The 15,386-nt window shown below is 37.1% G+C and overlaps 1 protein-coding gene across 1 annotated transcript in view; it reads left to right on the forward strand.

Moving 5' to 3' along the window:
- Positions 1–15,386, forward strand: part of RUNDC3B (RUN domain containing 3B) — a 58,764-nt gene that overhangs the window by 24,354 nt on the left and 19,024 nt on the right. The window contains exons 5-8 of the mRNA XM_074574608.1: positions 2,120–2,209; positions 5,262–5,342; positions 7,087–7,255; positions 12,021–12,178. Coding sequence (XP_074430709.1) covers positions 2,120–2,209; positions 5,262–5,342; positions 7,087–7,255; positions 12,021–12,178 — 498 coding nt within the window. The remainder of the gene's footprint in view (positions 1–2,119; positions 2,210–5,261; positions 5,343–7,086; positions 7,256–12,020; positions 12,179–15,386) is intronic.

The following is a 15,386-nucleotide window of genomic DNA, read 5'->3' on the forward strand; positions in this document are numbered from 1 at the left end:
TATTTCTATAAACTACAAATATCATATGTTACACATGTGTATGTAGAATATAAGATTCATCTATCATACTGCTAGCTCTTTTTAAACCTCACTGTTGTGTTTAGGTGCTGATCTTAGGGCTAGTTTTTTAATGAAGCAGCACATTATTATTATTTGATCTGCATATTACACTTGGAAGGAGTTTGGATAAAGCATGAGGACACAATTATTCTTCTGACAAGTTGGTCAGCACAGACTGTTAAGTTAAAGTAGACTGTTCTGTTGTGAGATATCAACTGTGTAACACTGAAAGAAGATGTGTGAGTTTTCCAAGGGGACTGTGTTTTGGCTGGATTACCGTAGCTGGTGTAAGAAACAATGCCACCGTCAGACTAATATCTGTGTCTCACTATTACAAGTACGCCCTGTCTTTTTTGTGTGGTTACTTCCTAGGCATCATTTTACAAGATAAACTGAACACAGTACAGGTTGGAACCTAGCAGTGATTTACAAACCAGTAGAAATGGCTTGTAATCGGCTTGTACTGGGAGCATTGCTGTTAGTTCACAAATAAGAGTAACTGTACTGAATTAGACTGTAAATCAGACTGTCCATCTAGCTCAGTATTCTGTCTCAACCAGTGGCCTGTATCACCTACTGGTGCCCTTCTTGAAATATCAGGGTAGAGAGCTGAGTCTGTCCATCATAGCCTCAGTGTTAGAAATATAATCTCTGTCTTCTCAGAGGAAGTCTTCCAGATTTCTTGCTTCCACTGAGAACATGCAAGGTCTTGGACAACTTGTTTCCTCACAGCAAATGGACGTCTGTTATGAAACTGCAGAAGTGGGACGTCTGACAGTGTGCATTATAACACAGTTAGGTCTTTGGAGCTGTGTCCCAAAATGTGTCTTTTCTGGATGTTGGCCATGCAGCCAACTTGAGCTCTCACTGAGCCATCCCAATGATTTCGAGCAGTTCTTAAAGCAGATGGAGCTTTTGTAGAGCAGTGTTGCTGGTATTTGTCTGAGAGAGAGGTTACATTCAGTAACCTGGCAACTTCTTGCAATCATACATTGCTAGAATGGATAGGTGGACTGTGCGTCCCGGTTTCTGGTGAACGACCTTTCAACCTTGTCTTTGGTACTGAACAGCTCTTGTTTCCCTCTTTCCACGTATAATGCTCAGGTGAATTCTAGGGACCTCTCTGCCTCTGCTGCCACCAAGACTCCTTGTACACAGGAATTGAAGTTATGTGCTACTTTGCTAAACAGAGCAAATGCCTTTTACGCAAGGCCATGCGTAGCAACTGTGGGTCTTATTCACCTGCCCTGTGCATGGAATATTTCTGTCTGGAAGTAACTTCTGTGGTAGCTAGGAGGAGAAAATTAGAATAAATGGGAGAGAATGGGGAGGTGGTGAGGGAATACAGATTTAAAAATTGTTCCTTTATTGGTCACCGTTCTCAAGCAGCCTTCACAAGTCTGCATATACCAGGGTATGTGAAGTGTATTTTGAGATCAAGCTATGGAGTTCTAAAACTTTGGCCAATAGTTGTTTTACAATTAAAAATGGTGTTAAGAAAACACTCCTTCAAATAATGAAAATCTTAAATCTTGGAATAAATAATAATCTCATTGTTTTAAGAAAAATTATGCTACCTGCTAAATAGCTGATTTGTGAAAATATTTTTCTTAACATAATCACCTACTAAGAATGAAGACTGAATGTTGAACTTTAAAAGAGCCTGCAAGTACAATTGTGAGAGAGAACTTTTTTTTTTTCTATACTGTGGAATAATTATTTTTGTATGTACCTGACACAAATTCTTCTTTTCAGCAGTAAAGCATAAGAATCTTCATTTCCTTTGCATTTTGTCCATCCTGTTCTACTATTTCTTAGGGCTAATATTGTGAATTCTTTTTGCTTCTGTCTAAACTTTTATGTGCTCTAAGATTGTGGGGTTTTTGTGCTGTGCAGTCTATTGGTTTGCTTTATTTGAAAAGAAATATGAATGCCTTGGGGTTCAAATGAGATATTTTCATTTAAACTAGACTTCTTCAGTTTTCTGTTAACTATGAAAAACATTATTATTATTTGAGAGAAAACGATATTAACTGAACAAATTTCTTTTCTATTGAAGGAGATTTTATGAGGATGGAGCAATTGTTCTTGGTGAAGAAGCAAATATGCTTGCTGGTATGCTGTTGGGACTCAATGCAATTGATTTCAGGTATTATATTTGCGTGCTTCATAACAAAATGCTCAAGGAAAGTACTTATAAATTGATGCATTATGGAAAACATTGTTAGATTCCCCTGGTAGTTTGAGAGACAAAACTTGGAGGAGGGTGGGGGGAAAAGGGGGATGGAGAGAGAGATATCTTGAATGGCTTTTCTAGATAAGAGCAAAGTTATGCCATAGTTTATGTAGCTGCATGATTACACTATCTTTCTTTCAAGTATCAAAATCCTGAAAGCAATCAGAAGTATAATTGCAGAAGGTATATCAAACCTATGAAGTGAAGCTTACAGACAATTGAATCTTAAAGTTATTTTTAAACTGTAAGGAAAACTGTGTGACTTACACTCGTGGTTATGCCCTGGTCTCAATGACAGCATTGTAACTGCATGTGTAGAAGGTGTAGGTATTTTTAACTTCAGCACTTCTAGATTTTAAAAGCTTAACCTACAAATGACCGTTTAAATTAGTGTTATAATTAACTGCAGCCAAACTGCAAAGTGTCATCAGATTACATGAATTTACCTTTGCAATCTCTGTTGTGCACTTTGTTATGTGATTAATTCTGTGTTTTGGGGTAATGAAGGTGCAAGCACGCCCTTGATAACATGAAAAACATCTTGATGATGTATAAACATCAGCAAGGTATAAAGAGTAGAGTGCCTATGAAAAGATCAAACCTGGCTGGTGCAAGACCCTGTTCATATGCCTGGCGGGGCCCACTTAGCCTCATGCAAAGCCACTGGGAAAAGTGTTCGTTACACAGCACGGGGAAAAGAAGAACGATAATGCCTTTCTCTAGTCTCCTGGCAGTACACTGTTTAAATTTACCCTGCAGCAGCATTAATGCTTGTCACAAACCATTTTAGGAGATAAACTGGCAGAAAACAGCACCCAAGTCTCACTGGATGCACTGACTGATTCACTGTTGCCAAAAGGCCTTTGGAGATTTACTCCTGCTTATGTACCCTTATACCAGTTTTGAGGCTTGTTGGACCCTTCTGTGAACCAGCTTAACTTGTTAAAAAGCATACTCAATAAGAAGACAGGATAGTTCTTTTGTTGTTACCTAGTTTGGTTCACAGAAGCATCCTATTAGTGGCAGAGATGATGGGACCATAAGGCTTATAGAAGAGAAAGAATAAAAAGGATTGAGTAATGTCTTCCCTTTCTGGTGGCAGTGAGCATTTAGTTCAGCTCCCTGCCTGTGGAACTGCATTTGGACGCTAAAGGGGAAAAAGCCCTAAAAATTCATGTCTCGATGCCTAAACTAGATCATGGAGTCAGATAAGTGCCAAGGAGGGGAAAGGAAATGTCTGGTTGGGGTTTAAAAAAAAAAAAAAAAAAAAAAACAGGGAGGGAGATGTTGAAAATGCAGGATGCCTTCTTTTGCCAGCATTTAGTCATTAGATTGGCTTAACTGCATCCTCAACATATGTTCTGGGGGGACGTAAGTGTGCTGCAGGATAAGAGAGCTAGCCTTGTGTACAGCAAATTCAAACCTTACCAGATTTTATTAGTTTAAGCTTTACACTATGTGAAATTAATACAGAAGCAGTTTAGCATTATACTTGGAAGGACTATAGCTATACATGAATAAGATGCATAGCAAGAGTAGGTCTGCAGTATGTAAATCCTTCCATAAATAATCATCAATTTACTGTGTTTGTCTTACATAAGTATCAGTGATATATACTACTGGTATGAGAGCTTAGTTGTATGAGTGTGCTTGTTCTTCCTTTCTCCTCTGATTTCTAATATAACCATATTTATAGATATCTGTTAATAGTATTCAGAGTAATGATTGATTCTCATTGGAGACATTTAAGGTTTTGTTAATGTACCTTTTAAGAGCCTAGAAATTTTCTGGCCAAAATAGGAACATAGTGCTACCAAAGCACTTTTATTGTGCCACATACAATTCATAGTATTGTGGTTTTAATGGCTGAGAAGCTGTAGCCATTCTTTGCGTGTTATATTTGAGATATTTTTTTTCAGTTCAAGGAGTCTCTTATGAATGTTCACTGACTTATATATGTGGAACTGTAAATAAGACTTCAGGGTGGAGACAGGGAACCCAGGTGAAAACAGAATCTAAATATTTTTTTCCCCTCTTGCAGCAATGTGGAATTGTGTATCTACTTAAAATAATTGTGGTTTTGCAGGGGTGGGTTTTTTTGTTTTCTTTGTTTTTCTTTTCTTAGCGGGGAAAAAAAACCTTTCAGATGTACTTTCCAAATACCACTTAAGTGACTGCATTGTCAAAAATGGCACGTTGCAATTAAGGTAGCAAAAGCTGTGTCTTACTAGAATCTGTTTTTTTGCTGACAGTGGTAGAAGGAGTAAGGAATATGAGCCTTGTTGGAGGCAAGACTTTAATTTTGTCACTTCCGTGATAATTAAACATTATTCACATACAGTCTTTTATACCTAGTACAAAAGGAATACAGTGTAGATGAGAGCTAATCCATTTAAGAACATTTTCTGAAAATTAGTTTCATTAATGTTCCTCATCTTCCTGCAGCCCAACGTCAGAAAGTATCTGAAAGGAGAAAGACTCTGAAATATTTTTGAGAACCGGTTTTTGACTTACAGTTAGTAGGATGGTTACATAAGCACTCTGCAAACACTTTAAATGAGCTTAAATACTGAAGATGCCAAGCTCGTCCATAGCTCTTCTGTTTCTCTTGCTTCAGCTTACTTTCCTTTTCCTGTTATTCCCTTGCAATCCATCTGTATTTTCAGAATAAAAGTGAATATTTAAAAATTAGGGTTTGTACCACTCGCCCTAATCTATTCCCTGATTATGTGGAATTTATTTGTTGTGGTTTTCATTATCCTATAATATCCTCAGTGACTCTCATTTAATATTAAACAGTCTAGCTCAGCTGAGTAGGATTTCAGTCTTTAATACTTTATTTCAGTGTTTAGGCCTTTCTTATTACCAAAAAATGAAGACAAATCAAATTTCACATTGGTAAAATTAAACTGTCACTGTCATCTAATTTTCTTGTTATAATCTTACTGTTTTTCTTTTTTATCAGTTTTTGTCTGAAGGGTGAGGGACTGGATGGCAGCTTTCCAGCTGTCATAGATTATACACCGTACTTGAAGTTCACCGAAAGGTACTTTTATCTTTATATTGCTTTTTTTATTTCATTGACAAAAGTTTATTTCATATTGGGCCTCTTACTTTTCATTTCATATTCAAAATAATCTCCATTGCTAAATACAAACCTGTACACTCATCTGCCTTGCTCTTTCAGACTGGTGGAATTATTACGTGACTCATCAGAGTGAGTCATGCTAACTTTGTTTACTTGGATTAGAACTACAGTTCAGTGGTAAACAAATATTTTATATCCTTTGAAGATCACCAGACCAAGTTGTCCTCTCTCTCAGGCCTTTTCTGTGTGGCCATAAATTTAAAAATAGTTATTTTGTAAATAAAAATTAAATATGCCCTGGTAAATGGTGAGATATGACAGAAAAACAGTATACAGTACAAGCAGTTAGCACATAATAGAAAATCATGGCCAGCTGCGTATATAATCTGACCTTCCAGATACATTTTGGTCTTCTTATCAGCCATATGATTAATAATAAAAAGAATGATCACTATCAAACAGATCAGATAGCAATTTGGAATCTCCAAAAAAGCATGGAAATTAATGGGATGTGTTCTATTGTTAGGTTTGCCAAAATGAAGAAAGTAGTTGAAAGTCAGGAGTAGTCTTGAAGATGTACAACCGAATGTGAAACATCCTCGTTATTCTCTTGAGGTTCTTACTAGCTTACAAGTTAAGGACAAATTGCATAGTTCAGTTAAAGCAGAATTTGTATCACAGCAGGATCATGGGGTCGCAGGAATCACTACTTAAAAAACTAGGACATGCTATTAACATAGTGCAAAGCATAGTTGTAAGGGAAGATTTCAAATGGGTATTGGGATAAATGAAAATTCTTGTCTTTGAGACCAATCATACAATCATAGAATGGTTGGAGCGGTATGGAACCTTAAAGATCACCTAGTTCCAACCCCCTGCCACAGGCAGGGACACTGTCCACTAGACCAGATTGCTGAAAGCCCCATCCAACCTGGTCTTGAACACCTCCAGGGATGGGGCATCCACAGCTTTTCCAGTGTCTCACCACCCCCACAGTAAAGAATTTCTTCGTAATATCTAATCTAAATTTCCCCTCTTTCAGTTTAAAACTGTTACCCCTTGTCCTATCACTGCATTCCCTGATAAAAAGTCGCTCCCCGTCTTTCCAGTAGGCCCCCGTTAGGTCTGAATTCTTTGGCATACATTGATTCTGGATGATATGGAGATATTTTAAAAATAAATCTCTATACTGTGTAGGGAGATACTTACGTTCTGCGAAATAACAGGCACGTGGTCTTCACTATAACCGTAATGATACATTCTTACTTAAATTTATCATGATTTAATATAATGAGAATCACTTTTTTATTTTTCTGCATTTCTGGAAACAAACATAATTTATTTTCAGATACTACTCTTTGCCCTGAATTTGTGAAGGAAAGATTAAGTCACCACTTCTTTAAATAGTATATTGTAATAAATTGTCACTTTGTATTCCAGGAGAGTATCCCACATGCAGTTGTCTAACTTACGTAGGACAACTTGACTAAGATCACTAGCAAATCTTTGCCCATTCTTTAGGTGGCTATACAAATAGAAGCTTGAAAAATAAGTTGTATTTGGTGAGCTATCCCAACATTTTGATTCTTTTTGGTTTACAGAGCTTTAGATATCTTTAAGAACTGTGGTGCTTTAATTTCAAGGGGAATTTGCATTTTAATAAACGCAGCTTTTCACTTGGTTAATAAATATGATCCTCCAGTTCTGACAGCATCAGCAGTGATGAAGAAGAGCTAAGAACGCTGGGCAGTAGTAACAGTGAAGGCAGCACTCCAGAGAACATTGGTCCTCCTTTCATCACGGATGAAAACAGTTGGTACAACAAATGCAAAAGGGTAGAACAGAAGTACCGGCTTGCATTGGAACAGAAGGTAAATGATTAGTTTGGGGGAGGGGGGGGCGGGCGGGCGGATGGAGCCAAAGCCAATCACCAGCCAACTAGTGACATATCCATTTAAGTAAAGGCAGAAAAACATATTAAATGTTATTTAACTTCATGTAAATGGTCTTAAATGTTACGATCCTTGGAGCATTTAAGTATCTTTGCGCATTGATTTGTGGGAAAATAGGTTTGGGGAGAGGGGTAAGAGAATAATAATTCAGAGATCAGATTTCACAAGCTAATGTAGAAGCTTTGGCTCCTTTTTCCAATCTCAGAGTTACAGGCAGTGTATCTCTGAAGCTGTTAGCTTGTGAGCTTGAAGTGAACGCGACTGTCCATGGTTTTCCTCTTTCTTAGAAGCCATATAATTTTATTGATGTAGGTAGACTGACAGTTGAAGGTTTTTATATTGATAGTGATCTTATATTTGACATGTAGTCTTACAGTAAACAAAAACGATCAGCAAAGTAATCCCTCTAGGAATGAAAAGCAGTACAGTCTTCTCGGTGATACTGAGGTAGGTTTTTAGAAAATACATAGTTTTAAGACCTCTTTCAAGCTAGAATGGGAAAGGGAAAAAAAAAAAGAGTGTGGGTATTTGATTTTAATAATTTAGGTGGCATATTGAATGTTATTATAGAAACCAAAGGTAGGTTCTCCCTCTTCAACCCAAAATACTGTAAGTTAAAGGTGAAGTGAAGTGTGTCCAAACTTTTTAGTATTTTTAAAAGCAAAGCGTTTGTCAATTTTTCATAACGGCATATTATGACTATGGAGACAACAATGTGTATGAGCTAGTGGCAGAGAGAAGGGGAAGACTGTTCACAGACACTGAAGAAATAGTGCATAGAAAAAGAAAGGAGGGGTCCGCAAAAATAAAAGAGAAGAAAAATGAAAGACAAATGGTTAATATTTTTAAAAAGCCTTATTAGTAATTTTACTGTTCTTTTTTCCTAATGTCAGAATTTGATTTTGATGAACCTCTGAACACAGTAAACCATATGAAGGGCTGGAACTACATAAGGGTGCTTGGAGGTGTAATTACTTCCCTTAGATTAGGGCATTGGAATCACAAGATTATGTCTGTGTCTTTCTAGTTTTTACTGTACTGAGAAGAAAAAATATTTTTTTAAACTTTTAAAAAAAAAAAGGAAAGAAAAAAGAGGGTTGGGTGGGATCTAGAATGGATCTTCTGCCATCCACAACAAAATAGGCCTTTCATTGATTCACGAGTCTATGATCCAGAAACATTTCTGTTCCATGGGAAGTTATTTGCTGATCTGAGTATTTCCAATTTTTGAGCATTACTGTTTTAGTGAGTCACATTATTCCTTCTCGCATTCTTTTAATGAACTGCCAACTTCTATAGTCAGCTAATGTAGGGGTGAATTCAAGTCAGTTTTATGATAACTTTTTGAAAAATTTGGTGCATTTAATACAATTTTCAAAATTATAGCTACTCTGACAGCCCTTGACACTTTCCTAGTTGTCCTCCTTTAAAATGCCAATTGACAATTGCAGCAGCAAAATAACTTTTTTTCCCCACAGACTGAAAATTTTCCATTGTCAAATTTCCATTTGGCATGTGCCTTCCAAAATTTTATTTAATTCACTTCAACTACGCTACATCTGTTCTGTACTCTGCACATCTGTACATCTACATGACTTGAATGAATGACCATTAAGAGGTTAGATCGACTATGGACTAGAGCTTCTTTCCTGACTGTGTCTTTCCTTCCCTTTTTGGAACCTTTTTCATGGCAGTAAGTTGCAGCAACAATCAAGTTGCACACAGTGCAGTAGGTACCAGTTAATAAGAGACAGTGTTTTCTTTCAAACAAAGGGGCTTTCTGACATTCTGTGTGCTGGAAAACTGGATGTTTGTAACAAGAAGACCAAGTGGAAAATAATGTTTTTTTAGTAACTGATAGAGTGAGTGTGATAGATCCTTCTTTTGCTCTGTTGTCATTCACTTTGTGCAAACAATGATAAATTCCTTTTGTGCCTCCTAAGTAAGTATGTGCAGTCATTAATAGCACAGCTGAAAGAAGTTTACCAGGGTCACAATATGACAAGTGATTGGATTTCAACTAAGATAAAGGTATCTGCATCTTCTGAGTTGTTTGAATGGTAGGATAGGGTCAGGTATTATTTTAGTAAGGGAAATCATAGCGTTGCTTTATTGGATCAACAATGCTGTGCTGGTTTAGACGAAGAATCCTTGGTTATCCTCCTATCGTATCTTGGATACTTGCCCGAAGCAGATGTGGAAGGAAGAATAAAAACAAAACAAATGTATATGCACTGTTTTTCTTCTAATACTTTCTTGGCCAACGCATATCAGCTCAAGGACTTCCTTGAGGCTGATAAGGTTTGTCTGTTTAATAAACCTGTGATTGATCTCTCTTCCAAATACTTGTCAAATATCCCCTTGACCCCATGTAAATTTTTAGCATCCAAATCATTTTTTTGGCAAAGCATTCTGCATATCTACCATCTGTTGTGTGAAAAGCCACCTCCTTTTCTGTCTTTTGAATCTGGCTCCTACCAGCTTCATTTCATGGTGCCTAGCTCGTGTGTTTTAAAAAAACGATGAACAGTCACTTACTTCCTGCCTTCTCCAGGCCTCTCTGGAAATACGATGAATTTGTCTTTTCCAAGTTGTCTCTTGTCCAGATTAATGAGTCATAGTTTACACATTTTTTTTTTACTTATGTGGAAGTTATCTCTTCCCTATTTTGGAATGGTGTAAACTGTTCACTTTTGTGTAGTAACCTCCTAAATTCTTTGTGTACTGTTTATACTGGAGCTTTATATGCTTTCACTAGTGAGATGATGCATCTCCGTGTGATTAATGTAGAGGTATTTACTGTTTGTAGTATTCTGTTTCTGATACTGATGTTTCACATTGAAAATCTTTTTGTAAAATGTTTGACATTTCTGGGAGGCAGAAAATTTGTGTATGTCCTAATGCATCATTTAGTACTTTCAAAGCACTACTTAGAGCTCCAAGGAGTACCTTAACATTCAAGATAACAGTAATATTTGACGGGGCAGAACTAGGCATACTGAAAAGCTCTCAAAATTCCTTGGAACTTGTACTGAGACTAAAATAAATTCCTATCAAATATAAATATATCCATGGGACAGAACTGTATGTAATCATAGAATCACAGAATAGTTGTGTGTGGATGGCACCTCTGGAGATTGTCTGGTTCCACTCCCCCTGCTCAAAAAAAGGTAGACTAGATAGCAGGTTGCTCAGGGCCTTGTTCAATTGGGCTGTGAATATCTCAAGGATGCAGACTCCTCAGCCTGTCTGGACAACCTGGTCTAGTGTCCATTTAAAAATTTAAAAAAAAAAATAATTAAAAAACCCAAAACCTGGTGGGTTGACCTTGCTGGATGCCAGGTGTCCACCAATCCACCCTATCACTCCCCTCCTCAGCAGGACACTGTGGGGAGAAAAGAAGAAGGCTGTTATAAGGTCTCTCCAGAGCCTTCTCTTCGCCAGGTTGAACAACCCCAACTCTCTCAGCCTGTCTTCACAGGAGGTGCTCCAGCCCTCTGATCATCATCGTGGCCCTCCTCTGAACCCACTCCAACAGGTCCATGTCTTACCTGTGCTGAGGGCTTCAGAGCTGGACACAATACTCCAGGTGGCGTCTCACCAGAGTGGAGTAGAGGGGTGGAATCACCTCCCTCCACCCGTTGACTTGAAACCTGTTTTCTTACTCAACAGGACTATGCCTGTTCTGTGTCTATGAAAGCTACCTTTTTAATTTATTTATTTTTGAAGTGGGCACCCATGAAAGAGTTACACATTATTCCACAGGCTTTAAGGAAGTTTTATGCAGTATAGACTTATTGTATACAGCTTTAACTAAGAATTGATAAGAAGTTACTAGCATCTGACATGCAGGGCTCTGCTTCAATAAGAAAAAGAAATAGCTCCTTGTATTGTAACCAGATGTGTAATTTGTGAACATACTTCACGACCAGCCTGCTGTCACAGCTGCTGTTAAATACTCACATTGTGGATTTTTGTAAATGACTAAGTAGTTGAAGTGTGATTAGGACTGTCCCATGTGTTTTATAGTATCAGCTGGAAAAACAATGACATAAATACATGTGCATGTTCCAGCTGTACACATCCAATGTTACGAAAATAAGTGACCTTCACCAGTTGTTCTACCTTATGCTTTACTGTAGATGAATATTTATTTCCATAACTTTCTTCTTTGTCATTTTAATGTGTGATGTGGTATTGCAGTTTTCAAAGAAACTTTAAAATAATGTTGGATATTTTTTAGTAATAATTCTGGATCCCTTTCATTTACTATACAGATCTATATAGACTCATTCTACTCTTGTCCTTCTTAGGCAATATGTAACATCCTGCATCAGTCAAGTTGTAGAGTTCAGATATTTTTCTTATACTAGTGAGTGTTCTATGTTGTTTTCGAAAAATGAATTAGTGTTTCATGCTGGTGGCGTTCCTGTCTCATTGTTTTATCCATTATTCTATTCCCCCACAGGAATATAAATAAGTACATCATTTTCTTGGTAGTTATTAGGAAACATCACACTAATCTTAAGTCAATTTACCGGTCTGTTTAAAAAGAAAATAAAAAAATCCCTACAACAACCAAAGTAGAACTGTATACATCTTAAACCAGAAAAATGTGAACATACATAATGAAATTTTTTTTGGTAGTTTGTTCTTTAAGGCTTTCTAACGCTTATATTTCCAGGGTTACCTTGAAGAATTGGTACGACTCAGAGAAAACCAGCTATCTGAATCTGTCTCACAGAATAAACTGCTGTTACAAAAAATTGAAGATATGCATCTAGCCCATAAAATGGAGAAGGAACAGCTGGAATATATCATTGTGGAACTGCAAGACCAGTTGTAAGTTAGTACAATGGAGAAATGTTTTCAGAGCAGTATCAATTTATTTAACTTATTTAACTATACAATATGAAGAACTTCTGGTCCTGTGGAAATGGGTCAAACTTCTTAAAGGAAGATGTATTGTTAGCTTTTTTTTTTCCCCCTGACAAGTCTTATATTCAGAAATGGCTCCCCCGAAAACTGGAGTAGTGTACAACAGAATAATTCTGAGATTAATTTTTTTTTTAGATCTGAAATGGCTTACAGTAAACTTGCTTAAATTTTTAACACATTTTTATAAAATGTTCTTTATATTTTATGACTTCCAGCTTTAAGGCTACCCTTTAAAAAAAAAAAGTGTATTGGAAGCAGCTTCCTTTTGAACACTGTTTTTAAAATGTTAGGCAAGAAAGTATAAATAAATATTTCTTTTCTTTGCATAGATTCTGTTTTATCTGTGTGGGGCTCAGACACAGTAGAATTTCATCTGTTAATTGTAAAAATATTCAAACCGATGAAATAGTTTGCTACTTGCCCTTTCTTCAATGCAAGGCAAAACGCTAAAACACAGAAAAGACTTAATTTTTTAATGTAATATGTGACTCCTAATATGATAAATATTCAAGTATCTTATGATCCTTAGGTAGTTTATCCTCCCAGCCCTGTCTGTTGGGTAGAGAGGTACTGTCCTTTTGCAGTTTAAAGACCCAGATAGATAGAAGACTCGCTGTGTGCTGATAAACTGCCACAGGACTGCTATAGTATACATGTGAAGTAATTGCGTGTTCCTTTCTGTTCATAACAAATACAAGATAAATTATTTTACCCTGTATCTGGAGTAATCTGTATGTGCCTGAACCCCGAGATAAAATGGAAGTCATCTATGGCCTTTGAAACAATCCAGGACGAAATTAATATAAAGATGGCTTTGGGGTACTTCGGTTCCCTCTCCCTAATGTCTCACAGAGACACCATCCAGAAGGGTCTTTTCTATGCACTAAAAAGTGCTTCTAGCTTGTGAACAAAGCTTGGTTGGGGAAGGGAGGGGAACTGGGTTGTCTTTTGGTGGCTGTTTTTTATTTTCCTTCCTCTCTCTGTTTTGTGGTAGATCATTTTATTGACAGTGCTTGAAATGGATTTTATGAGAGTCCTGAGGAATACAGCATTTGCATTTTATTTATGCCAATTTCAGAGCTGAGGAAGAAAAAAGATGTTTTTCTGAGTCTTTTTTTTTCTTTCTTTTTCTTTTTCTGATTGCCTGTAAGCTTTTGAGAGATAACCGTTCTTTAGTTCTTTACTGAATTTACCAGTATAGCTAATGATTCATGTTATACTTCTTTGGCCTCCCTGATTATTTAGCAGGGGGGTGGTGGGAGAGGTGTGAGCTCACTGAAACCCACTCTGATACTTGGAAGTTTTAAATGTTCGGACCTGCTGTTAATTTTCAGTTGAGATATATGCAATCAGACTGTTCTAAATATCTTGGTCTTCGGGGTTTGATTTTGTTTGCTGGCGTTCTTATGTAAGGCTCAAGTTGTGGAGCAGTTTCTGTTGTATCTTGACAGTGTGTTTCTTGTATAGCTGTTTATGAGACACTGCGTTTAGGAGCCTGGACTACACTAGATATTTGGGGAGAGAGGTATAATTTTGCATTGTTATTGCTGTGGGTGTACTGTGCCTCTCAGATGAACTCTTCTTAAAGTGTATTAGGAACTTAGAGTTCCTTTTTAGGGAGAGGGAAGGGAAGAAATATTCCTATCAGGTCTCTGATGGTGAACACCGATCATAATTAACATCTTGTAATCATTCCTCCATACTTTTTTTTCCCTTTTTTTTTTTTTCTTTCTCCCCCCCCTGCCTTTTTATTCTGACCAAGGCTGATGTGGCAGGACAATATGTTGTATTACTAAAGTGTCTGTAATGAGGCATGAGTTTTAGCCAATTGCTTTTTATGGTCCAGCTGTTTTAGAATGGTGTTCCTGTAATTACAGATCTTAGTGTTTTGCTCCCCTACCATTAGTAGTATTTGACGTAGTGAATGTATGCTGTAATCTTTTTTTAATTCTTTACCAGCAGCTAAGAGCAAGTTTGGGATTGTAATTCTGCCTGAGGCATATTACATTATTGTTTATAAAACACTTTGAGATCTGATTTAGGATCATTTGCTGTGTAATGGAAACTATTATAAATAAATATTCTATATTTTCTTTTTAATGATGCTTTTCTATTCCACTGGTTGTTGTTGTTAAGGTAGCAAGTTCTACTGCTTCAAATTTCTGTTGAGTAAGTATTTGTTCGTGTTTCCAGAATGGTCTTTCACAGGCTGCAAGTCAAAATGTTTTATGTATATTCTCAATTCTCAGATTTGGGCAGAATCTGAGCCTATGTTTAGGCCTGTCCACACACATATACACACACAGATTCTTCCCTCCTACCCCTTCCCCCTTCCCCCAACCCCCCCCCCCCCAAAAGAAAAAAAAATAGTGGGAGTGGGGAATAGAGATGTGTTATTGCTGCTGACCTGCAAACCGGGCAACGCTAGGGATCAACAAGGCCTTCAGGTTATAAATTTGATTACCTACAGAAAACTTTTCCATATTCATATTTTATAAGGCAGTTTGCTATAAAGCATGAAATAAATATGGAGATAGGAGATTGAAGAAGCTTGGAAGTAATATTTGTTTTACAGCTGCTATGCAAAACTTAGTGATCTACAATTTTCAGTATTCTTAACTTTGTCTCACACGCTTGAGTCTCCAAACTACAATGAACAAAACAGTTTCCTATTTAGTTAAAAGCCATTTCAAGGATCTCATGAATACCAATATCTGGAAAATAATGAAGCTGAAAATTCATCAAATTAGTTATTCACAAAAGAGTAACATTTTTTTTGTGTCTCAGCTTAATTGGATTTTGTAGTAATATGCCCATCCATCTTGGGGTTGGACATCTTGCTCTGCTGGCAGGTGTCTGATGGCAAATCAAGTTAGAAAAGGGAAACTGCAATACACCACCTGATCATCAGTCAGATGCATTTAAACTAATGCACGGCTGATCAAGAAAAAGGTTCAGACTAGATATTAGGAAACACTCATGTACCAAGAGGATGGTCAAACTCTGGAACAGGCTTTCTAGAGGGGTGGCTGATGCCCCAAGCCTGTCAGTGTTCGAGAGACATTTGGACAATGCCCTTAATACTACGCTTTAACTTTTAATCAGCCCTGAA

Source organism: Larus michahellis, chromosome 2, assembly GCF_964199755.1.
Source record: "Larus michahellis chromosome 2, bLarMic1.1, whole genome shotgun sequence".
NCBI lineage: Eukaryota > Metazoa > Chordata > Aves > Charadriiformes > Laridae > Larus > Larus michahellis.